At 39.8% G+C, this 23,952-nt stretch overlaps 2 protein-coding genes across 3 annotated transcripts in view; both read right to left on the minus strand.

Annotated features, from left to right (window-relative positions):
- Positions 1 to 1,106: 1,106 nt before the first annotated feature.
- Positions 1,107 to 10,071, minus strand: LOC143298319 (radial spoke head protein 3 homolog B-like). The gene is made up of 7 exons (XM_076611155.1): positions 9,860 to 10,071; positions 6,100 to 6,193; positions 4,877 to 5,164; positions 3,997 to 4,200; positions 2,893 to 3,055; positions 1,786 to 2,012; positions 1,107 to 1,290 (listed from the first exon to the last, which is right to left on the minus strand). The coding sequence occupies exons 1-7, from the start codon at positions 9,964 to 9,966 to the stop codon at positions 1,132 to 1,134; spliced, it is 1,242 nt and encodes a 413-aa protein (XP_076467270.1). The 5' UTR covers positions 9,967 to 10,071; the 3' UTR covers positions 1,107 to 1,131.
- Positions 10,072 to 12,972: 2,901 nt separating this feature from the next.
- The window catches only part of LOC143297768 (serine-protein kinase ATM-like), a 113,926-nt gene continuing 102,946 nt past the window's right edge, over positions 12,973 to 23,952 (minus strand). For both annotated transcript variants that reach the window (XM_076610238.1, XM_076610239.1), the window contains exons 56-60: positions 21,321 to 21,489; positions 19,972 to 20,058; positions 19,485 to 19,599; positions 17,918 to 18,141; positions 12,973 to 16,054 (exon numbers count right to left, since the gene is read on the minus strand). In XM_076610238.1, the coding sequence (XP_076466353.1) occupies positions 15,870 to 16,054; positions 17,918 to 18,141; positions 19,485 to 19,599; positions 19,972 to 20,058; positions 21,321 to 21,489 (780 nt within the window). In that variant the 3' untranslated portion in view covers positions 12,973 to 15,869. The remainder of the gene's footprint in view (positions 16,055 to 17,917; positions 18,142 to 19,484; positions 19,600 to 19,971; positions 20,059 to 21,320; positions 21,490 to 23,952) is intronic.

A 23,952-nucleotide genomic window follows, 5' to 3' on the forward strand; every position in this document is an offset into this window, starting at 1 on the left:
AAGGCCTTCAAGACTCACTTGTGATACACACTTTATCCAGTTGAAAAAAAGAAAGAAAGAAAAAAACAAGCAGTTGAAATGTGTTCTGTATTTTATGATATAAGGGAAAAAAAAGAAAAAAAAGAGAGTATGTTAGCAGGTTCAAACTAAGTACATTTGGTTTGAGAATAAGTAGACTTACAGCGCTAATGCGGGACTACACAATGACGTTCAAAACTTAATACCTAAACATATGGGTTGTTGTTTTATTTGCGTCATAAATCAGTTACAGTACTTGAGGTGATAATGCCATTTAAATCATATTATTTTGGTATATCTCAATCATTTAAGATATTCTTTAAAGTCCTCGATACAGGAGGCATTGCCATCATCTCAGGCATACAACCGTTTTATCCAGATCTGCTTGTTTGACAGGCTGACAGAAACTACAACACGGTCCATTCAGTTTCTCTTTCAGGTTCATTCTAGTTAATTCAGTATCCACTATAAAATATTCATATGCAGTAAACACGTGGATGGTGTCGTTGGTGTCACTGTGTGTGTTTTGACCAGAATTTGTATTTCTTTTCTTTCAATTGCAAACCAGAAAAACGAGGTCAGGCCGTCTTTAAACCAAACAATAAATTGTGATTCTTTCAATCTGGATCCTCAATGAAATAAACCGTTCATGATCCGGAAGACTTAGAACCTATTACTGGTATGACTGGGAAGACTTTTTTCCAACTAAGTTCAATCCAAATTTGGTACTGGCAGTATTTCCCGAGAAAATGACACTGTTAAAGTTTACCATGGACACACAAACATACACACACACACAACTAAACACCAGGTTATTACAAAGACTGACATTGTTTACACAAGTGAGTCCAAAAAATGAAAAGCATACTGATCTTTTTTCCATGCACTTTCTCTGTTTTCTTTGTCCTTATTGAGTTTTCCTATTATATTCAGAGATAGAGAACAGCTCATGTAATTTAACCAAATGGGTGTAAATAAGTCAGAAAAGCGCCCTCAAAACCACAGCATGTTTAATACATGCTTAACAAAAATTAAGGAGTTCAGTTGTGTGGATCAGTCCTGATGAAACAAAGTGAGCAAAACAACAGTTCAAGGGCAGTATCACAGCATGGTTTACTCTTGAGGTGGTGGTGCCTCTTCTCCTCCTGTGGCTGTGGGTTGCTCTGCAGGTGCTTGCTCTTCTCCTCCTGTGGCTGTGGGTTCCTCTGCAGGTGCGTCCCCTGTGTCCGGAGCCTCTCCAGGTTCCTTGTCTGCTGCTGAAGCGTCTTCAGTCTGTCACAACAAATACAGCAGGTTGACATTCACAGTGGGGAAAAACACAAGACAAGAACCAGGTGCATACAAATTTTTTTTCTTTTTTTCTCTTTCCAGACGCGTTTCTTTTCTAAAATGAATGAGCACATAAGCATCATGTCATTTTTGTTGTGTTTTTGCGACAGGCACTACCAAAGCCAAACAAACAGTAGGCACAACCACCACTGAATAAACAAACACATAAATAATAAATATATTTTCTACGAGTAAATCAAAGTATATAAGCATGTTTGTTTGTGTGTGTGTGTGTTCCCCCCCCCCCCCCCCATCATCACAATCCCCACTGAATAATTTATTGTCCTATTTAAGTAAAAGAAATGAGCACAAAAACATTCATGTTCCAGCACTTCCATAGCTGTAAAACCACATGAATGTATACACCTTCCCCAACTCCCCACGCCCCATTCCCCTAAGCACATCATGTGTTTACCCGACACCAACATTCTCACAGACCTCAGCATCTGCTGGTGCCTCCTCCCCCTCCTCAGCAGGAGTAGCTTTTTTGTCAGGGGTGGACTTGACCACGTTGAACCCTGCCCGCTCCAGCCGTCGGTACAGCTTCCTTCGTCTGTGCACCACCTCTCGCAGCATGCCGTCCAGCACCAGGCGACCCAGCTCCTGCCTCTCCAGGTGATCCGCCACTCGGTCCATCAGCCAAGGCATGAAGTTCTGCTCCACATCTGATAGCAACAACAACCATAATAATAAATGTCAGCTTCAACTCTCGGTTTATATCAGAGATGACGGGCGCAATAGCCAAGTGGTTAACGTGTTAGACTTTCAATCTGAGAGTCCAGGGTTAGAATCTCGGTGGGTAAAGGGTGGAGATTTTTCCAATCTCCCAGGTCAACAAATGTGCAGACCTGCTTGTGCCTGAACCCCCTTCATGTGTATACGCAAGCAGAAGCTCAAATACGCACATTAAAGATCCTGTAATCCTTGTCAGCATTCAGTGGGTTACAGAAACAAGAACATACCCAGCATACACATCCCCAAAAACAGAGTATAGCTGCCTACATGGTGCGGCAAAAACGGTCATACACATAAAAGCCCGCTTGTGTACATATGAGTGAACGTGGTAGTTGCAGCAAGAAGAAGAAAAAGAAGTTATCAGAGATTATTAACATATACTTACAGTTGGGCCAAGAGCAAAGTGAGAGCTGTAGGATCAACAGTCCCCCCCCCCCGCCCCCCCTCCACTGCAATAGGAATTCATTTACGGCTTAGTCTTTTGTGAAGGACTATGACTCTCAAAACTATAAGGCTCTTAGTGCTGCAGCCTTGAGAGGCTAACCTCTCCAAGTGATCCACCACTCACTCCACCAGCCACAGCATAAGTTCAACTCCACGTCTGATAACAACAATGATAATAATAATAATAATGATAATAAAAATAACAATAATATATTTATATATTTTGCGATGGATCTTCAGCACAGGCAAATCAAGACACTTTTCACACCTGACATTCACATGGATGCATTACTTAAAATTTATTGATTTTTATGGCAGACTTCAATTAAAACAAAAAACAATCAAATGAGCAAGCACTACGCTGACCTTTTTCAATGGTATCAAAGAAGTATCCAGTCTCTATGAGAGTGCCATAGACAGCTGGCAAAAGGTCTCTCAGATAAGCCTGTGTATATGCAAGTGCAGCTACTTTGTCAGCTGTTTCCTTTTCCTTCAGTAGCGCCTTTCTTTGCTGTTCCATTCTTCTTTCCTGAAACCATAAAAAATGAAAACCTTTCCAAGAGCAGTTTTTTTTTGTTGTTGTTTTGAAGACAACTTATAAACTAAAGAAAAAAACCGCCAACCACATTTGTCTTGTCATTTCCCCTGCAATCTGAGGTTAATTCTGGTGTGACTGTGACTACAAAATGATTCCAGAACCCATTACATATAAATCATGGAACAGTTATACTTATAGCGTGATTTTCTGTCACAAGTGATAAATATGTGCATAAAAATCTGTCCACAATACACTAATCTTGGAATGCTGTCTTTAAATCTTCATCTGGTAATAATCTTTTTGATCCCTTCAGTCCCCCAGGAATGAAATTTCCATCCCTTCCAATGTACAAAAAAAGTACCCCAGGATGGAAATTTCCGTCTGCATCATTGTAGAAATTTTCCTGTTGCAAAATCATTAAATTCATGAGAAATTATCGTAACTGGGCAGTGTGCTCCTTTTACATTCATAAAGGTATAGGTTAAACATGCTTTCTTTTTGTAGTTTGTTTGCTTGAATTGAAAAAAACTAAAACTACCCTCCATGACCAAAACATCCCTTGACAATTAGTTGTCACTTAACATAAAATGGGCTTGGCAATGAAAGAGTTAAAGAGGAAAAGAAAAAAGACAGATGTGCGTAATCTTCTCAAATACACTAATATACCTACATTTACATACTTCAAACAAATCAGCTGGAAAAGAGGGGGCAGGGGTGTGTTTGTGTGTGTGTGTGTGGGGGGGATTAAGACTAGAAGGTATGCCTGCCTTTGTATGTATGTAGCAGTGCAGATTTGATTAGAACATGCAGCACTAGAGTGACCCTCTTTCAGGTAGTCTTGGAATCTTTAGAATTCATGTGTAAAAGAAGTCTCTGAGACCCACAAGACTTCCAACGCATCTAAAGCCCTGCAACTGTCCACTCTGCACCACCTTTTCCTCCCGGTGTCTCCTCTCCTGCTCCTCCAGGCGCTGCTGTTCCACCAGCTCAGCGTTGCGCAGTTCTTCAAAGGCGCGCTGCTGTGCTCGCAGGTTGTGCAGCTCCTCCTCCTCCAAAACCTCCAGCAGGGACTGCTCCAACGTTTTACCCACGATGACCTCCAGGATGGGCTTCACCTCAATATCAAAGTCAAACAGCTGCACACACACACATGAATAGCCATGTTACAAGATAACCAATGCAGTGTGTACTGTACAAAAAGACACACACCCATAGTTCAGGGTAATATATATCACAGGCACAGGAAAACACACATATATTCGTGCAGATCTGCACAGACAGCCCAGTCCATTTATGTTGGCAGAGGAGAACAACAAATGGTTTGATGATGACTTCTTCAGCGTTTGTGAGCTGTACCTTACACGTCCACTGGTATGTATGAGTGGGCCTATGTGTGGATGACGTTTTTTACTCTGCCATGTAGGCAATACATACTCTGTTGTGCATCCTGCGTATGTTCTAGTTTCCATAACCTGCTGAATGCTGATATAGGTTACAGGATCTTTGACATGCGTGTCTAATTTTCTGCATGTGTAAACACACAAAGGGGTTTCAGGCACAAGCAGGTCTGCACCTGTTGACCCAACATTTCTCTCTCTCTCTCTATGTTGTGTTGTGCTGTGTTGTGTGTTGTGTGTGTGTGTGTTTCCTTGTGCACGCATGGGTGCATGTGTGTGAGATTGTGTGTGTCAGTGTGTGTGTGCCTGCATGCACACATACATAATGCATTCCCATTGTGAATAAACACAAGTGAGATAATCAATCAATAAACAAAGCAATAACACAGATGCATGCACACAAAAAAGAACTCACATCCCCCTCCAAAATCTGGGTTTCAACGTCCAAGCCTGTTTTGGCAGGCACGAACAGAGGGGATGGAGGTCGGTCCAGGAAAGCATCTGTTTGGCAGTCCACATCTGCCTCTTCCACGCGGTCAGAGAGCTCCTCCAGATACAGTTCTGTCTGTACAGCGACATGTTTGCGGCCTTCCACAGCATCTGGTGTCCTTGGTCTTAACTTGTCTTTCGCTCTCCTTCGAGCCCTGGCTCTCCGAAGATTCTCTTGCCGCTGCTGCATCTCAATGGGGTCTGGCTGAGCATCCTGCAAGCATAACATGTTCATGAGAAGCTTGACAACTGACATTTTAACAGGGCAAAATAAGATTTTTTAAAAAATAAGAAAACAAAAATAAAGAAAAGAGAAATGTGAGAGGGAAAAGAGGGAGAGAAATAAATTGTGAATATGAACATGGCATGCAAATTACAACCACTAAACTCATGTGCTGTAAAACAATAAATCCATATCAGGCATATGCTTTAAAACAGTCAGCTCTCTTTATTTCTCTGAAGATTATTCAGCCCCCTCTCACTCTATTCAGAATGACAACAAAAGCAGTGATCAATATATTTAACCCTTTGACTCCCAAACTATTTATAATTTTAGAAGAAAAATTGGCAACCTCACACACACATGTATACACAAGTCAAATAATTCTGAAAAATATATATTATTTGTTTGACTGAAGAATAATGATCATAACTATGTTCAATGCTGACAGGAAGAGACAACTCACAATCATGGGCAGATAACCTAGATTTGGGGGAAAAAAACGTTTCTGTATTTTATGGGTGGAAATGGTACTAAAATATATGGATTGTATGTATTGCACATCATAATCAAGTGTGCAATTATGTTGTTTTCCTTCAAGTTGCTCTGTACACACACACACACACACAGTATTGAAAGAAAAAGAAAAATTGGGCAACGACCTAAACAAGCTTGAGCCTCATGCTCCTTCATGTTTTCCTTCTCCTTCAGTCTGGTTGTCAGAAACAAGTGATATTCTTTTGCACTTAATTTCAGTTATGCTTTAGAGATCTGATACATGTAATTTGACATAAGCCCCAAAGCAAGCAGGACACAGTACAGTGTGAATGTTTCTGCACCAGTAGTTTGAAGTGAGACAAAAATAGGAAACGTATTTGACAAAACTATGTGCTCATGAAGTACTATAAAGATGGAATTTAGAAACTTACGGCAGGAAGTACGTGCAGCGCATATGTGTTTCCTCTCACAACACGCCTGTCATACATTATATTGCCGTAATTGACAACTTCTCCATCTGCATTTCTGAAAAAAACAAGGAAAATATTGGTCAAGACGAAAACAAATCCCCATAATCATAGCATGATACCAACACCTGCTCTTGGGTGCGATGAATTGTATCAACATGCAAAACATGCACAGACCCACAATTTTTCTCAAACACTTTATATAATATATATATATATATATATATATATAAGAGGAAGAAAAGGAAGAAAAACACACACACATGCATGCAGAAACACACAACACAACACAAAGTTACAAAAAGTGAAAAAACACAAACAAATAAAATTTACAAACTACCAGACATTGCCTGGTCAGAAAGACTAACAGAAATTTACTCTCCTTAAACTTCTCTGCAGCTGACATGCAGTCCGGCTGAGAATTTGCATTCAAGCAGAGCCCACCCCATTCACCTTAATTTTCATCTTTCTTTAACACACACACACACACACACACCCTGATACAGATGGTAAGACACACATACACACAATCTCATATCAATATGGTGCAATCTTTTGCCCATTTCCACCTCAACTTGTACTGCCACAGTCCCAGCATTGACAGTACACCAATACATAAGGTTACCATATGGAGAACCTGCACTCCTGCTGAATCACTTGGAGCAATGCTTGACTGGGCCTGCTCTGATTCAACATACAAAGGATACAACTAATACAATAGTATAATCATAATATAACTAATAAGACCAACCCCCTCCCCCACAGAGAGGTGAAAGGAAACTCAAAACTGAGGTCACTATGATACTGAAGGTGAGATTATTGCATTAGTTTTCTCACTAGGAAAAACAATAAAGATAACACTTTTAGTAATATTTACATACAACATTACATTCAGGCTGAGATCATTCTGTTAGACAGATCTTCTCTTTACCTCTTTAATACAACACATAAAGAATGGTAAAAAAAACACACAAAAAAACACCATTCTCCTTTGGTTTTTTGTTGAGCTATCTTTTACCTTTTGTGCCATTTCAGTGTCATCATTCCCATGCTACACATCCCATACACAGCCAAACCTGGGCTTGTTCAGCCACAGCCCTAGTGCCAGTAGTCCTGAGCAAACTATCAATCAGGTTGCCAGCAGGCAATAGAGGAGATCCTGGAATGCTGCTGAAGAATCACTTTGGAAGTGTTCAAAGTGCCTGTTCTGATTAAACACACACAGGACACTATGCACCTGCTACGCCTGCTACTGACAACAATAATCGTTCCAAAGCAAAACCAGACTGAGTGAGCAACTCTTCTGGTGCAGAGACCTCCAAAACATCTCTTCAATGACAGTATACCATTAATCTACAGATTATACCCTAAACACTGACACAACACCACAGACAAGCAAATGGATGAGAAATTGAAACTGAGGTCATTATGAGAACAGGACAACGAACTACTGAAAAGCTACAGAATTTGGAACAATTTTCTGTATTTTTAATGAGGCTGCTGCTGTTGCTGCAGTAGAAAGGCCCATTTAATTAAGAGACCACATAACTGACACCTGTGTACTCATCGCTTCCTTTCATATTAGATCCAGCATCAACCAGACCTTAGAGAAAGACACACACACACACACACACACACACACACACACACACACACACCTAGTGTTAGGCTGAAAATTTGTGCAACACTCCCAAAGAAAAATCCAAGAATGTAATGGCTCACAACTATGTGGTCTTAGTCTTTCCATTTGGGCTTACAGCTCACTGAACTTTCAGTTGATTGATTCTATAATATGCCTCTGATGAGATCTGGAACTGTGTCCTGCCAGTCAGTCCATGATGCTAACCACTTCTCCACAGCAACTTGTCAAAAAAGCAAAATAAGAAATACTGTTGATGCTTTTGTAGCCCCATATTTAAAGCCTCTTGACTGAATTAAGTCAAATTCTTCAGGGGGCCTGTTCTTTCTTCTTTCTGTATTTGCTTTAACCTCTTCAGTGCCTCATGACAGAAATTACTGTTAAGTTCTGAAGTGCTTGAAAGTGCTCCATGATGGAAAAGTCTGTGCCTGTATTAGCAGGAACTTTCCCACCTCTGCTTTTTGCTTGTGATTTTCAAATAATACCCCAGTGGGAAAACTTGATATACCCGCTTTAATTTTTCAAGAAGAGCAAAAAAATCATCACAATTTGTGTGGTCATTCTAAGGTGTTATTTGTAGTACCCCTCTGAGTGAGGCAGTGTACGAATCCTTCGCAATTACACCCTGTTCGCAATTACCCATACCTACCCTATATGCTAAATGCTATCTGCCGAAAATGAATAGGTAGAATTGGAGAAAATATGTCAACAAATGAAAATATTGTTAGTGTTATACCACAAGGTAGCATACTTGGCCATGTACTTTTTACAATATACATAAATGACCTCCTTGAAAGTATAGAAACTTAAGAAAGCAAATGCAAAATATTTGCAGATGATACTAAACTTTGCAGCAATGCACAAAATAATACTACATTACAAAAGGACATATATATAAGTAACATGACTGGACTGATAGATGGAATCTATATTTTAACGTATCAAAGAGTAAAGTAATGCACATGGGGGGAAAAATCCAGAAAACAAATACCATATGATAATAGAAGACAACACACAGGACATTGAGAAATGTCAAAGCAAGAAAGACTTTGGCATAACTTTCGATAATAAACTATCATTTGACATACATGTACAGAATATAATAAATAATGTTAACCAGATGACAGGAATTATTAAGAGAACATTTACCTATTTAGATAAAGATATATTTCTTAAACTGTATAAAGCATTGGTTACATCACAAGTAGAATATGGTAATATTGTGTGGCACCATACCTCAAGAGACAATCTATTGCTATAGAATGGGTACAAAGAAGAGCAACTAAGTTATTAAAAGAATGCAAATCTATGAGCTATCAACAGAGACTTATATACTTAAATCTGCATTCATTAAAGGGTAGAATGTGAAGAGGGGATTCAAACAGAAACATACAAAATCTTCTTCTTCTTCTTCTTCCTGTCAGGAGTCCACGGTCATCACGTTGACCATTCTGACACTGTAATGGGGAGGAGCGCAGCAGCATGACCCACCTTCCTAGGTGATGGAATGGAGGGTGTAGAATGGTGGGCCCAGTGGTGGGTGGGTGGATGGGTTGGGAGGGGGGGGGGATCCATCAACTGTTTCAGTCATCAATATTAAATTGCTATAAAGTATAATGAAGTCAATGTGAATAATACTTTCAGAATGTCAGATTATTAGAGTACATGAAATTCAATGTTGAAAATTTGTAAAGAGCACTGTAAGGAAAAATTCATTAGCAAATACAAATTGCACAAATATGGAATGCACTACCTATCGAAACTTGCACAAAATACTAATGTGTTCAAAAATCTCCTTGACATGATCATCAGTTTAAAAGAAAATTTTTATTGACTTTGACGAGTGAATTACAGTACATGTAAAAGAAAACAGACGTGTATCCCACAAATAAAAGGAGACCGATATTGAAGGGGGCATAAAAAAAAAGGCCGTGAGGCCTTGGCAGTCAAATGTCAGTCCCTGCACTACTAGATCTAGCACTACCACTACTAATGAAACTTTTGTATGGTGAACTTGCAAAAATATTGTTGCTGTTTCAAGCATGAGTTCGTCGTCGAACGCGTGAATAAGCGCACAAAGCTTACTGTTGAATGTGATCACGATATTTTCTCCTCGCGCTCACAGCTTTTGGTTGACTATTGAAGGCGTATGTTGTCGGGTCTGGCCGTTGAGGTTCCATTGTGGTGGTCATTTTAGTTGATGGCGATTAACTCGAGTATTTGCATTCACTTGTCTGTATTGTCTCGCATTCACAGTCATGAATTCCAGATAAAATACGATCGTTCAGCTCTGCCTTGCACAACATAAACAGAATATTTACATCGCAGTTGCTGGGGGAACGATTCTCATTTAAGTTCCCCGCAATTACCGATTATTAGGTCCGCACTGAATAAATACTGATGTTGCATTGGCTAATTTGAAAATGCAAATAACAAAATTCCCACGTCTTTTCAGTGCAGTGTTGTAAATCTTCCTAGACACTCTCCACTATAATCAAATTCTAGCCCAAGTAGTCGGAACAGCAGTTGCCTCCTCTGCTGTTCTGATGGTCATAGTCGGATACGACAGACTATCATACATACATGTAAATCTTCCTGCCCAGTCTCTTGTAATGTTTTCCATCACCCGTTTAATGCATGTCGGTCTCATGAAAATCATCACAAAAGGTTTAGAATGTGTGTGTGTGTGTGTGTGTAGAGGAGGAGGAATTTTGTTTAATGTCCTGTCACACATGTCGGCGACTGAAGACATTTTGAAAGAGTATCAATGTATACATCTGAGTATTATTGTTCAGTGGAGGAGGGGGAGTGGGATGCACGGTGAGATGGGTGAAACCAGGTTTATGGGGGTAATGTGTGCGTGTGTGTGTGTGTGTGCGTGTGATGGAGTCCGGAACCATCTTTTTTTTTCAAGACTGGTTTATTGTCAATACACATGCATAAAAGCGAACTCATCAACACACACACACACACAAATAATAGCAAAAACACAGACACGCGTTATTCTTCCTGCATCTCTAATCCACAAACTTCTCTGTGCATCCCTCACCCCCTCTAGCTCTCCATTCCCGAATACAGCTTTCCTCTTTTCCTCTTGTCAGCTCCATCAATTTTGTTTGGTTCTTCCTTGCTGAAGAAGGTAGTTGAAGAGAATGATTTCATGACAAGGTACCCTTGCGATGACAAACATTCGTTAGTCATTTATTTCTAACAGCATTTTTCGATTTTCTTTTTTATGTGCTTTTTTTTTTTTTTTTGGCAGTTTGTTATCAATTTTTTGGGTTTTGTTATGTGTGTGTGTGTGTGTGTGTGCGCAAGTTCGTGCGCACACGCGTTGTGTGTGTGTTTGTATGTGTCTGTTGTTTTGGGGGGGGTTTTTGCGTTTTTTTTATGTGCATATTAAAAAAACGAATTTAATAAGTTTTTAAACAAAAAGGACCGCACAATAAACTCCCCAGTTTAAAAGACAAATTGATTAGACACTTAACAGAAAAAGAACTTTCTGTGTCTGAGGAAAAGAAAAATAAGGCAAAAAAAGAAAGGATAGAATGTAACTTAAGGTGAAGTAAAATTTTTTGGTGTGATAAAATGGAATCAATGGGCTGACTAAAGAAACTCTATTGATGATGCATGGTGCAGATGTAGGATTTATTTGTTTTGATATCACATTGCGAGACATAATGGCAAAGTGTACCAAATGTTAAAAACTGAGACCCACACAACTGAGTGAAATCCATTGCATTTGTGCGTCTTTAAGGCCATTGCTAAGTTTTTGACCATCACTGCAAATGCATGTATCCCTTAGGCGTGGTTGATGCCAGCGAACACAAAGAAAGGAAGGGTAGAGTACAGCCTTGTCCTTAACCTCAGCGGACCTCCACAGCAGCACGATCACCATCCATCATCATATGTAGAAAAATTGTCCCAAAATATGTGGCCCTTGATGCCCTGATCTAATTGTGACTCACGTTTTGATTTTCCCCTCCAATTCCATGCTTGTCACAAATTTCATCAAAGTCCTCCATGCAGCAGATTCATGGGACATGGTTACTGTCTCCACTTCCAAGGAATGTTCAGTCTTGCTCCACAACTAAAAGAATCATGGACTGAAAAAAGTGACTGCAGGCAAGAATGAAAGAACTTCATAAAGGATGGCACTGAACTCACCTAATGGACAGCAGAAGACCACAGGATCAAAACACATCTCTTTACCACCTCATTTTGTGTTATAAGCTATGTCCGTTTCACATTCATTTAGTGAGTACAGGACTACTATTTTCAGAAGTTAAACAATTATTGTATTTGCAAGAAGCTTAATTAGTAGGTGCATCTGTGTCCTGTGTATGTTGAATGAGAACGGACACCACTGAACATCACTGAAGTGACTCAGCAGCAGTGCAAGTCTTCTCTGCTCTGGTGTGTGGTGTGTGTGGCCTCATGAAGATATAACCCATTCGTGGATCCTGTGGACTGCTGGCACTGGACCTGTGGTACATAAGCCTCAATGTGGCTGTATATGGGTGGTTTAGAATGAGTTGTGGAAAGATTCTACCACAGGAATGGCACAGATGACAAGAACATCAAAAACAAAGAAACAAGAGAAAAAAGAAAAGAAAAAAAGCACAAACACATGAAAATTAACATACTGTATGTTATAAACTGTCACTCCGATTTATTTCATTGTGCTTGCATTCTCCAGCTCAGACTGGAATGTTGCCCTCATGAAAATACAAGTTTTTTCATCATTTTCTTTCTGTTTTAGTTTAGTTTCCAAGAGTTTAGTACAAAATAAAAACTAGAATCAAATGACAGAGCAAGCATTAGACCTGTTATCTGCTAAACCCACAGCCTGAAATGTGTGAGAAAGCATTTTTCTGATGCAAGAATTATCCAATGAAGTGACAGCATGCAGCCGAGATAATGTCAAATGTGATCATATGTGTTGTTTTGGTGAGTTTCTGTGGCCTTGCAGAAACTTTTTTCCAGCTGATTGGCCACATGAGTTAGACTTGGGTAAACAAACTATATCATGTATATAAAGGTGCATTACAAACAATACACTTTTATACAGTAAAAACATACATCAGTTCTGGATCATACACAAACACACACACAAGACTCACTCACAATGAAGCTTCCTTTATGAAGATTACAACACTTTCAAACAAAGAATAAATAAAAATTACAAAACAAGCTAATATCAGTTTTTTTCCCACTTTAATTCAAAGGATGCAAATATCAACAATACTTACTTCCTCAAAAAGTGTTTAGTAAAAGCACTGACACTTTTTTTACCCTGTGTCAGACTTCAGCTGTTTGGTCAACTTGCATCTTTAATCAACAATCCATGCACAATATATAAACTTCAGTCAGGTTGTAACATTTACACACAAACATATTTTCATGCAATATTGCATCGAGAACATGACATCATCATTACCTGTGCTTAGGAACTCAGAGATTTTATATCCATCCCTATTCTCTGAGGCCTACCTCTTACTTTGCTTGACAAGCATCCAATGTTAAAGCAATGTTACTTTAGTTGTATTTTTCTTGTATTCCTTTTCCTCATTTCTTTTCAAGCACAGAAAAAAGATGGTGCATTTGGCAGGCAGTCTTATGTGTGTGTGTGTAAGATTAAAGCATTCTGTGCACGCTTGTTATGCACACACAAGCACCAGCTAAGCGTATGACAGAAGAAGAAATGCTGAAGACTAACGCAAACAGTTCAGAAGACTTAAGAGGAAATTCTCTCAGCATTCAATATATCTTGCACAATTTTTACCGACTTCTGGGAAATTAACCCATTAAACAAACATTAATGATTGAAAAACAGAAAAAAAACTTGCTTACGATCATATGTTACAAAGTACAAGAACATCATGTATCATATTTAAGACTAGAAAGTTGGTCCAGCAAAATGATCACTTTGACAACAAATCTGATGACTTTCAAAAACTGAATTGTTCTCCATTTTCACAGCAGCCTCCTAACCAAGTTACTTGTTCCATGAAGTTCAAGATCACTGAGCAACTGCACCAGAAACCTAGCAGATAGAAATCAGAAAATCAGCCCTATTCTTCAATTCTGAAAATCATGTGACCAGTTCAATTGAAACCAATGTGCCTTCAAGCTCATCTGACTGAAAAGACCATTATATCAGGATTCACCCAACCCACTGCACGTTACATTTAATATACAAACAATGACTCATTAGGCATAAGTGGGTATGAATACAGATCCCTGTCCTGTTCAAAATATACAGTATAATAAATAGATCTAAATCTTGATCTGATACTATGACAAAAAACAAACAAACTATAAGTAGTGGTAAGCCAGGCATTACCTGTACATTTCATGCAAGTGCCCCTTTCTAGCAAGCCATCTTTGTGTTCCCAGTCTTGTTCCAGTAAATAAAAAACCCAACTAAATTTGAATAATCATTTTCTTTGTTGCTTATAGTCCAACTGACCAGACACATACCAGGACTAAAAGCCTGTAAATACTGATCCTGTATAACCCCCTACTCCCACCCACACACCCCCAGAAAAGAAAAAAATGAAAGAAACACTTTGAAAACAAAATCTGACACAACAAGTAGCCATTGCATTTAAATAATACTGCATCCTTCTGTATATTTTCTGACATTAATGTATATCAATTGATGATCGCTACTAGTAAACTGCATATCTAAAACTGGTTTCAAGTTTAATTCGCTGGAACTTCATAATAACTTTGAAAATGTCATAAACACTCATTGACACACAAAAACAATAGCCAAAAGTGCATACTTACCTTGATGAACTATTGAAAGCCAGATAAAGAGTATCCAAAGCAATAAGATCAGGTGTGTGTGTGTGTGTGTGTGTGTGTGTGTGTGTGTGTCCATGTGTGTGTGTGTGTGTGTGTGTGTGTGTGTGTGTGTCCCAAGGGAATGTCATGTGTGTCCAGAGGGAATGTAAATAGTGTTTCTGGTGTACAGTGTAAGCAACTATACTACTCATGAAACAGAGCTATCAAACTGCCTCAAATAACCTATGTCAAACATTTAGCTCCTTTTATTCTTCCATAACCAAGGCACAACAGCATTCCAAAGAAATGATTAAAATCATCATAACAGCTTTAAAATCACCACAGTATGTTTGTCAAGCAACAGAAATATGCATATCAGTTACCATGTTCAGTGAATTATGAACACATGCACCTCTCAGAATGGCTGCCTATATACTGAAACATGGGTCAGACATGTGCAATTTTTCTTGTGGCAGTGAGAGAATGCGCTAAAAGAAGGTCATAAATGCAGAAGGTAATGACAGAATGATCAAATGACCTCATTTTTATCATTTCTCAATTATTCAATAAAAAAAACCCCACACTCAACACATACAGAAAGAACAAAACACATTCAGACAGAACAAGTATGACCATTCACAACCTGAAACAGACTCATCTTACCAGTGACAAATCAATGTCAGGTTTCCACAAAGCACAAGAGATTTGGTGTGACTTCTCAATATTTTACATAGCAGTTTTATCACATGATGGAAGTTTATCACATGACGGAACCAAATACTGTTACTTTATGACAGCCATAGCCAACAACACGTCATCAGAACCCAAATATCCTTGAGACTTGTTCTAGGAGCCAAGTTATGGTGTTTGCAGGTAATAGTCAGCAGATGTGATTAAAAAATATATATATCGTACACCTCTTCCATCACTCAGAGATGCAGGTTCAGTGTTTGCATAACAAACAGTTGTGGGCACACAAAACCACACCCTATTACTACCAAATACAAACCACACAAAAAGCATAACTGGTCAATGTGCAGTTTCAGTTCCCCCTAGGCTGAAGGCAGGGAATTGCGCTGATTGGTTGAGCAGATGACAGGCCTGCTGGAATGTCTTCATACTGTGATAGTTGTGAAATTTTACCAACACAGTAAACCAACAGGCGAAGTTTGTGCCAGTTTGACAGGGTGCAGTATACCTATACAAGAACAAACTGAGATGATATTTACACCAAATTACAGATCAAGATTCCCTAAGCTCTGCAGCTGTATCAAATGAATGTGGCCACTGAGCACAAAGTGGTTCAAATGTATGGCTGCCACCCCGGGAAGAGTCTCGACAGACAGTGGGGGTCCCGAGCGATCTGGATCAGGTGGTTGACCTGGCCAGCCACGCTGAGAGCCACCCCATCCTCCAGCCCTTGCAGCTTCTGTCGCAGTCGCAGCAACACTCTCTCCGCCAGCTTGTTCACAGGTTCCTTGACTTCCCCTGTATCAATGACAGTGCAAGATGTTAATGACGCAACGTTAACTGCTGACATAGTTTGCAATGTTTGATACTGACAAAAGTTCCAGAAAAAAAGCACACCTCACAGCCTACAAATCTCTATAATTCACTTTCTCTCTCTGTCTCTCTCACTTGCACATATGTTTTGTCATAGACTGAATCAGAATAATAATTAATTCCAGCAGTTTTGACCAATCACTGGGCTACAAATTCCCATTAATTCTTACTTGTCCTTGCGATGAATATATGATAAAAATGTAGTGGTTCTCTCCAAATTTGCATATGCCTTTCCTATGCAAAAAAACCAGATCTTCTTCTTTGTTGAAAATCTATGATAATCTCTTGTTTGACATTATCGTTTGCAACTTTCTTTTTTGAGGTTGAATGTTCGTGACTTCCAAAGTGATTGCATGTCTTGAGGATGTGAACTTGTTCTTCTTTACTGTGTTTCCATAAACCTTTTGGGGGGATTAAAATGATTTTTTTTTTTTAATTCTGAAGAGCTGAAAAAATGCAAATATGACCAGCAACATGTTGCTGCCTGCTCTAAACTAGATCTTCGCAATGAAGTATTCAAGGCCAAAGTCAACAGAAACTGATGACATTCTCTGTACACACAACTCACCTGAGAGAAATAAATAAATGGAGTGCATTTATTGTTTCCGTGCTGACATGGTTTACTTATTTACAGAACACACCTTGTCTTAGTGAGACTGCATTCTGTTGGGGTTCCATTCATGGGATAACAGAATACTGTTAAAAACTTAAATCCCTTGTTTCTTCTCTACATAGTTCTTTTCATGAAAATTTTGTCTGTTGAAAGGGAAGAGATTTTTGTTTATTGTAATGAAAAACTACTTGTTAGTGTGTATTTGAGTGTTTGATCAAATGGGCCTATTTCTAGTTTTTCACACATCACTCATTTTGTTTGCATGGAGTAAGTAAAAGATGAATGTATGTAACATTTCAATGCCCCCAGAGAGCACACTTCTTGCCTTGCCTTGAAACAAAACGGTAGGGAAGTGTGGGGTGGTGGTAATAAAGTGAAAAAGGGGTGGAGGTAAGTGCGAGTGCGTTTGGTCTGCACAGTAGCTGACTGCTCCGTCACCCTTTCAAAGACCGTCAAAAATCAGTAACCCGACCGACAAGTGGAAGGAGCATTTCGCCTTCAGTATCAGTATCAGTATCAGTAGCTCAAGGAAGCGTCACTGCGTTTGGTCAAATCCATATACGCTACACCACATCTGCCAAGCAGATGCCTGACCAGCAGCGTAACCCAATGCGCTTGGTCAGGCCTTGAGAAAAAAAATAATAAAAAATAGTAGATAAATACATCAAAATACTACTACTACTACTACGACTATTTTTAAGGTGCAAAATCTTGATGAAGTCAACTCTAAGTGCACACACACACAAAAAAGGACAACAATGATGATAAATAAACAAATAAATGTAAAACATGCAGGAACACATTCACACATACACACACATAATAACAGATACGCAACAAACATGCATTTTCACAGATATGAAAGCACAATCAATTATACATAACGTACATGAGCCCCAACACACACACACATTACCCTGCACCCCCTCCCCCCAACCCCCTCCTCCACACACTCATTTCTAGGCTATGTATCGCAGCTTCCACGGCACACACACACACACACACTTGTCCACCAGAAGGTTGAGTTGTCCGGGACAACTGGACAGGTGGGGCCTGAACGACAGATTTCACTCAACAGTACAACTGCATTCGTTTTCCACAAAATCAGACCTGGCAGCTGCCCCTGTCACTGCCTACCATCACCCGAGTCAAACGCCAACCTGTGAAAGCCCCACCTGTCTTGTCTCCATCCTCACACAGCTCCGTGTCTGCATTGGTTGCCATAGAAACATTCATGTCCGTGGTGTCACAGTCCCGGCGGTCGTGTCGACCTTGAACAGCGTAGGCCCGCTGCGGGGACAGAGTCCAATCACTGAGGGGGTCGTAGAGCAACACCTGTACGATCGTCATCAGCGACTCCTGGTGGGCACGCATCACCTCCATCGTCTTTTCACAGCACCTGGCATACAGATAAAGAACTTCATTGTGTTGTGTTGTGTTGTGTATTGTGTGTCTTTGACAATACCATGCTGTACGAATATTAATGGCTGATTGTTTTGGAATGCAGGGATGGAATTCTGAGTATTTGTATTGGATTGTATTGTACTGTATTGTATGCTTTTGGTGATACTATGCTGTATTACATATAAATGGCTGTTTTGGAATTCAGAGGTGGAACTCTAATTATTTTGTATTGTATTGTGTTGTAGTGTAGTGCAGTGTATGCTTCTGGCGATACTATGCTGCATGCATATTACTGGCTGATTGTTTTGGAATGCATGGGTGGAACTATTTTTGTTGTAGTGTACCATAACATATTACTTTTTGTCTTGACAGATTTCTCTGTGTGAACTTAGGGCTGCTGTTACTGGGGAGAGAATGTCCCCAACGTGCAGCATCACACACATATATTTTTTTTCTTTTTTCTGTCTCCAAATGTGTATGCTTTTCACTATCACAATGAATGTTTCTGTAGAATTTTGCTGTGGATTCATTTATGTGCACTAAGAATATGCCACGCATGGGATCTTGTTTTATCAACTCATCCATGTCTTTACAGCCAGTTTTGTTGCCATGGGTTCTTTTACATGTGCTAAGTATACATTGCACACAGGACTGTTTTATCATCTCATGTAAGTCTTAACAGCCAGTTTCAGGTATCATTCATATCAGAAGGCTCATTCAAAACTGAAACTGAAAAAAACACATACACACACACACAAAACAAGATACCAGGACCCAGACTGCCTCCAATGAATTCGTAATACAACGACCAGCCATGGTGTTCTGGAGGACTTCCATTGTCACAGCCTCCAATGCAAACCATCATGCACTCATATACAATAACATGAACGTAATATATAATATACAAAAGCATATCTTCCATCCATAATGTCAAGAATCAAGGTAGGACATAGAAATTAGCAATGTATGCATTGCTTTAGTTACATAAATCAACAGAAGTAAACTAAGCAAATTCATTTGGTCATTTGACAAGCAGAAAAACAACAAAAACAAAAACAATCAAACAAAAAAACGTGAACAATTTCGTCACATGAAATCAGTGATAAGATAAAGATAAGAACCTTTAAGATAACAATCTTCCCCTTCTTTAAGAATTTTCCCAGCATTCAACACATCCCTCTCCCTGATTTGAATGAATTACAAAAATTAAAAACAGACTTTGGTGTCATGCACTTTTAAGAAATAAACCCATTTCTAAGGTGATCAAATTTTAGACATTCCATTACAAAGTGAAATGAAGCTCCATATCACAGGTATGTCAGTTATGTCAGTGTTTACCTGCGAAAAACTCCTTCCACACCTGTAACACCCATGCCGTCCACTATGTCCCGAGTCAAACGGAAGGGCACTGTTTCTGGCGTGGGCAAAATGTGACCCTGCTCAAAGGCAATTCCTGCACACAAAATGACCTCTGTATCCCTGTGACTATGAATAAAACATGTGAGTGAGAAAAAAAAAATCCTTCTCTTCCCTCCTTTCCCCTACCAAAAGACACACACAGACACACACACATATTCACACACACACACACACACACATATTCACACACATATATTCATAAACAAACTCACCAAGTAACTGACCAATCAAATTAACAGGACTAAATGAATCAGCTAACAGACCAATGAAATTAAACACACAAAAGGAATTAACTGACTAACTGACCAACCCGATTAACCAAATAATCAGTCACTTACTGACCAATCAAATTAACTGTACAAAAAGCATTACAGACGCACAGAAATAAACAAAGGCAAAAACTGACCCAGGTCAATGTGGATAAGTTCTGCTGACCGACGGTCAATCAGGATGTTCATGACATGTCGATCACCTAGGCCAAGGATGTAGCCCACTGGAAAACAACACAGCTTTATATAATAAATACCATGGTCGTGGCCTGTCGAAGAAGATGAAGATTGGTTGTAGAAATCTCAACAGTTCAGATGTGATTGGGCTTGGCTCACAAATAAATAAAGCTGCTGTTGTAACATTCAAGTGTCTGAATTTGCAGGGTTTGCACCCACACACACAAGGATATAAAATGTAGCAGTAATATATCTTTATGTGTAAATGTGTGTTGAACATGAAAAGCACATAAACAAAACTTTACTCAGCTGGTGCATCATTATCATTTGTCAGAGTCAGAGCTGTTTCAAGTTTACTTGTTCCTAGGAACATGGGAAGTGAGTGCTGAAACCCAGCATGCGTTGTATTCATATCTTATAATGATGTTTTCCCAATGGATCTTCAAGACACTGATCAGCCAGACCTGCTAACCCCTGAACTGACTTGAGAGGTATAGTTTTGACAACAGAGAAAAAGAAGTATTTGGAAATTGAGAGGACTGTTTTGCATCACACCCAAAACAAAACAACACATTTCTTTTGCAATTCCAAATATATTTTCCCTTCATTTCTCTGATTGTACTTTTTAAGTATTTTTGCTGCAGACAAGAATATATTGTCTTTCTCTATATTCAAACACATTTACATCAAGTTGTCTCTCAGTTCATTGTTGTGGCATGGTCCCTCTTGGGACTAAAGGATCATCAATGCTCTGTTACATCCTGACCCATGGAAGAACCCAAATCAATCTGATTCTTCTTCAACGCTGAAGATTTGTTTGCAAGCAGAGCTGCTTCAGTGCACTGTGTCCAAAACACATTTTGATATGATGGTGGTGAAAGCCAGAATTTCCTGACCTTAACTCTCCACTGGCTATAAACACAGCAACTATGCAGCTTTGAGCACTTGACGATCACAGCCTTTCTTTTTTCTTTCTTTTTTTTTTTGCAAGAGCAGCATTTTTTCAGGAAAAGCTGAAGAGCAGAATCAAGCGCAACTGAACAAGACAAAATCAGCCGAGGAAGGAAGGGTCATTAGGTCTGCCTATGTGTGCTGCCACAGACCCAAATATACACATGGACTTCTTCTTCTTCTTCTGCGTTCGTGGGCTGCAACTCCCACGTTCACTCATATGCACATGAGTGGGCTTTTAAGTGTATGACCGTTTTTACCCCGCCATGTAGGCAGCCATACTCCGTTTTCGGGGGGTACACATGGACAAAATCATATACAGACAGTCCCACCACCATCCACAGTAAACCATGATTACCTATGGAGTTGGTAGCCACGCTACGTGTGTAGGCCAGTCGACACTGGAACCAGTGGGCGGGGTCAGGGAAATTTTCCATGAAGAAGAAACGGAACACTGGCTGGAAATTCTTGCAAGCTTCCATGTACGCCTTGTACTTTGTTTCTGGGTCCGACACGCTGGCAACAGACTGGGAACAGCATTGAAAAAGTGTTCATCACAGAGATGTGGCACATTACAGGGTTCATCACAGAGATGTGGCACATTACAGTGTTCATCAAAGAGACATGGCACATTACAGTATTCGTCACAGAGACATGGGACATTACGGGGTTCGTCACAGAGACAGCACATTACAGTGTTCATCACAGAGACGTGGCACATTACAGGGTTCATCACAGAGACATGCACATTACAGGTTTCGAAACAGAGATGTGTCACATTACAGGGATTGTCACCAGAGACGTGGCACATTACAAGGTTTGTCACAGAGACGTGGCACATTACAGGGTTCGTAATAGAGATGTGGCACATTAAGGGTTTGTCACAGAGACGTGGCACATTACAGGGTTCGTCACAGAGATGTGGCACAAACATGGTTCCCACAGGGATGTGGCACATAACAGGGTTTGCCACAGAGATGCAGCACATTACACATTTCGTGACAGAGACGCGGCACATTACACAATTAGTCACAGAGACACGGCACATTACACGGTTCGTCACAGAGACGCGGCACATTACACTGTTCGTCACAGAGACACGGCACATTACAAAGTTCCACACAGAGACGCGGCACATTACATAGTTCGTCACAGAGACGTGGCACATTACACGGTTCGTTACAGAGACACGGCACATTACAGGGTTCCCACAGAGATGTGGCACATTACAGGGTTCATCACAGAGACACGACACATTACACGGTTTGTCACAGAGACGCGGCACATTACACGGTTTGACGCGGCACATTACAGGGTTCGTCACAGAGACACGGCACATTACAAGGTTCCCACAGAGATGCGGCACATTACAGGGTTCAGCACAGAGATGCGGCACATTACAAGGTTTGTCACAGAGATGTGGCACATTACACATTTCGTCACAGAGACGCGGCACATTACACAATTCATCACAAAGATGCAGCACATTACACATTTCATCACAGAGACACAGCACATTACACAGTTTATCAGAGATGTGGCACATTACAAGGTTCATCACAGAGATGTGGCACATTACACACTTCATCACAGAGTCGTGGCACATTACAAGGTTCGTTACAGAGACGCATCACATTACACGGTTTGTCACAGAGACGTGGCACATTACACGGTTCGTCACAGAGACACGGCACGTTACAAGGTTCATCACAGAGACGTGGCACATTACACATTCGTCACTGAGACGTGGCACATTACAAGGTTCGTTACAGAGACGCATCACATTACACGGTTTGTCACAGAGACGCGGCACATTACACGGTTCGTCACAGAGACACGGCACGTTACAAGGTTCATCACAGAGACGTGGCACATTACACACTTCGTCACAGACACGTGGCATATTACAAGGTTTGTTACAGAGACGCATCACATTACACAGTTTGTCACAGAGACGCAGCACATTACACGGTTCGTCACAGAGACACGGCACGTTACAAGGTTCATCACAGAGACGCGGCACATTACACAGTTCGTCACAGAGACGCAGCACATTACACAGTTCGTCACAGAGACGCGGCACATTACACAGTTCGTCACAGAGACGCAGCACATTACAGGGTTCCCACACATGAAATTAAACAAACTTCCATACTATTTCCAGAACCAGATCATATTGAAAAATTTCCATACCAAACAAAGTCTAAGTGAATCAAAATTTTGTCTGCTGGAACTCTGGCGAAAGAGAATGGCGGATATCCCAGTATCAATGTTCGATTTTCATCACTTTTTGTTTGTTCAAATGTTGTTTCTTGAAAAGCATTTAGCTCTTAGCTGAATGTTATGTCAAGGGTTTTTTACAAAATTTTAAGGCTTTTCCCCGACATATTTTTCAAAGACTTCTCCAACTCTGGAAATGGTGTTTCTCATTTTTTCCAAGACATTTCCAACCAACCATGTGTGTATGTGTAATTTGAGTAATAAAGCTGGAGGATTATGAATTGTTTAGGAACTTGTATATATGTTATTTGCTAATACAATTCTCAGAATCTGTTTTGTAACAAGTCCAGATAATGTTGAAAATATAGAGGCAAAGATCTTAACCAAAGTGTTGTTTCTTATTATAAACAAAAACAAAACAAAAAACCAAAGAAACGAAACATACAAAAATAACATGAAAAGTTTCCAAAATATTCCAGCTTGCATTGAAGACATTCAAACCAACATGACAAACATTCCTGAAAAAACTCCTGAAAAAAGTTTACTATAGTTAATAACTTAATGTTACTAAAAGCTTAGAACTGTAACTAGCAGGGCTGAAAAAAATTATTAAAAAAAAAAAAAAAAAAAAAAAAAAAAGTTACAAAAAAAGCATCACTACCTATCCCAAGGAAACTGAAAGAAAGTGACCTTGAAGAGGCAATTAGAAGTTTACCATGTAAGTGTGACTTTTACACACATTAAAAAAAAAAGGGGGGCACCATAGCGTT

This window comes from Babylonia areolata, chromosome 23 (assembly GCF_041734735.1).
Source record: "Babylonia areolata isolate BAREFJ2019XMU chromosome 23, ASM4173473v1, whole genome shotgun sequence".
NCBI classification, from domain to species: domain Eukaryota; kingdom Metazoa; phylum Mollusca; class Gastropoda; order Neogastropoda; family Buccinidae; genus Babylonia; species Babylonia areolata.

Excerpts from the sequence above, each read along its gene's own strand:
- LOC143298319 (XM_076611155.1), bottom strand. The coding sequence starts at position 9,966 with ATGACCACCACAATGGAACCTCAACGGCCAGACCCGACAACATACGCC. Across the intron at positions 6,194-9,859 it reads TATCGTGATCACATTCAACA|AAATGCAGATGGAGAAGTTG; the intron begins GTAAGCTTTGTG and ends TGTTTTTTTCAG. Across the intron at positions 5,165-6,099 it reads CGCTGCACGTACTTCCTGCC|GATGCTCAGCCAGACCCCAT; the intron begins GTAAGTTTCTAA and ends TTATGCTTGCAG.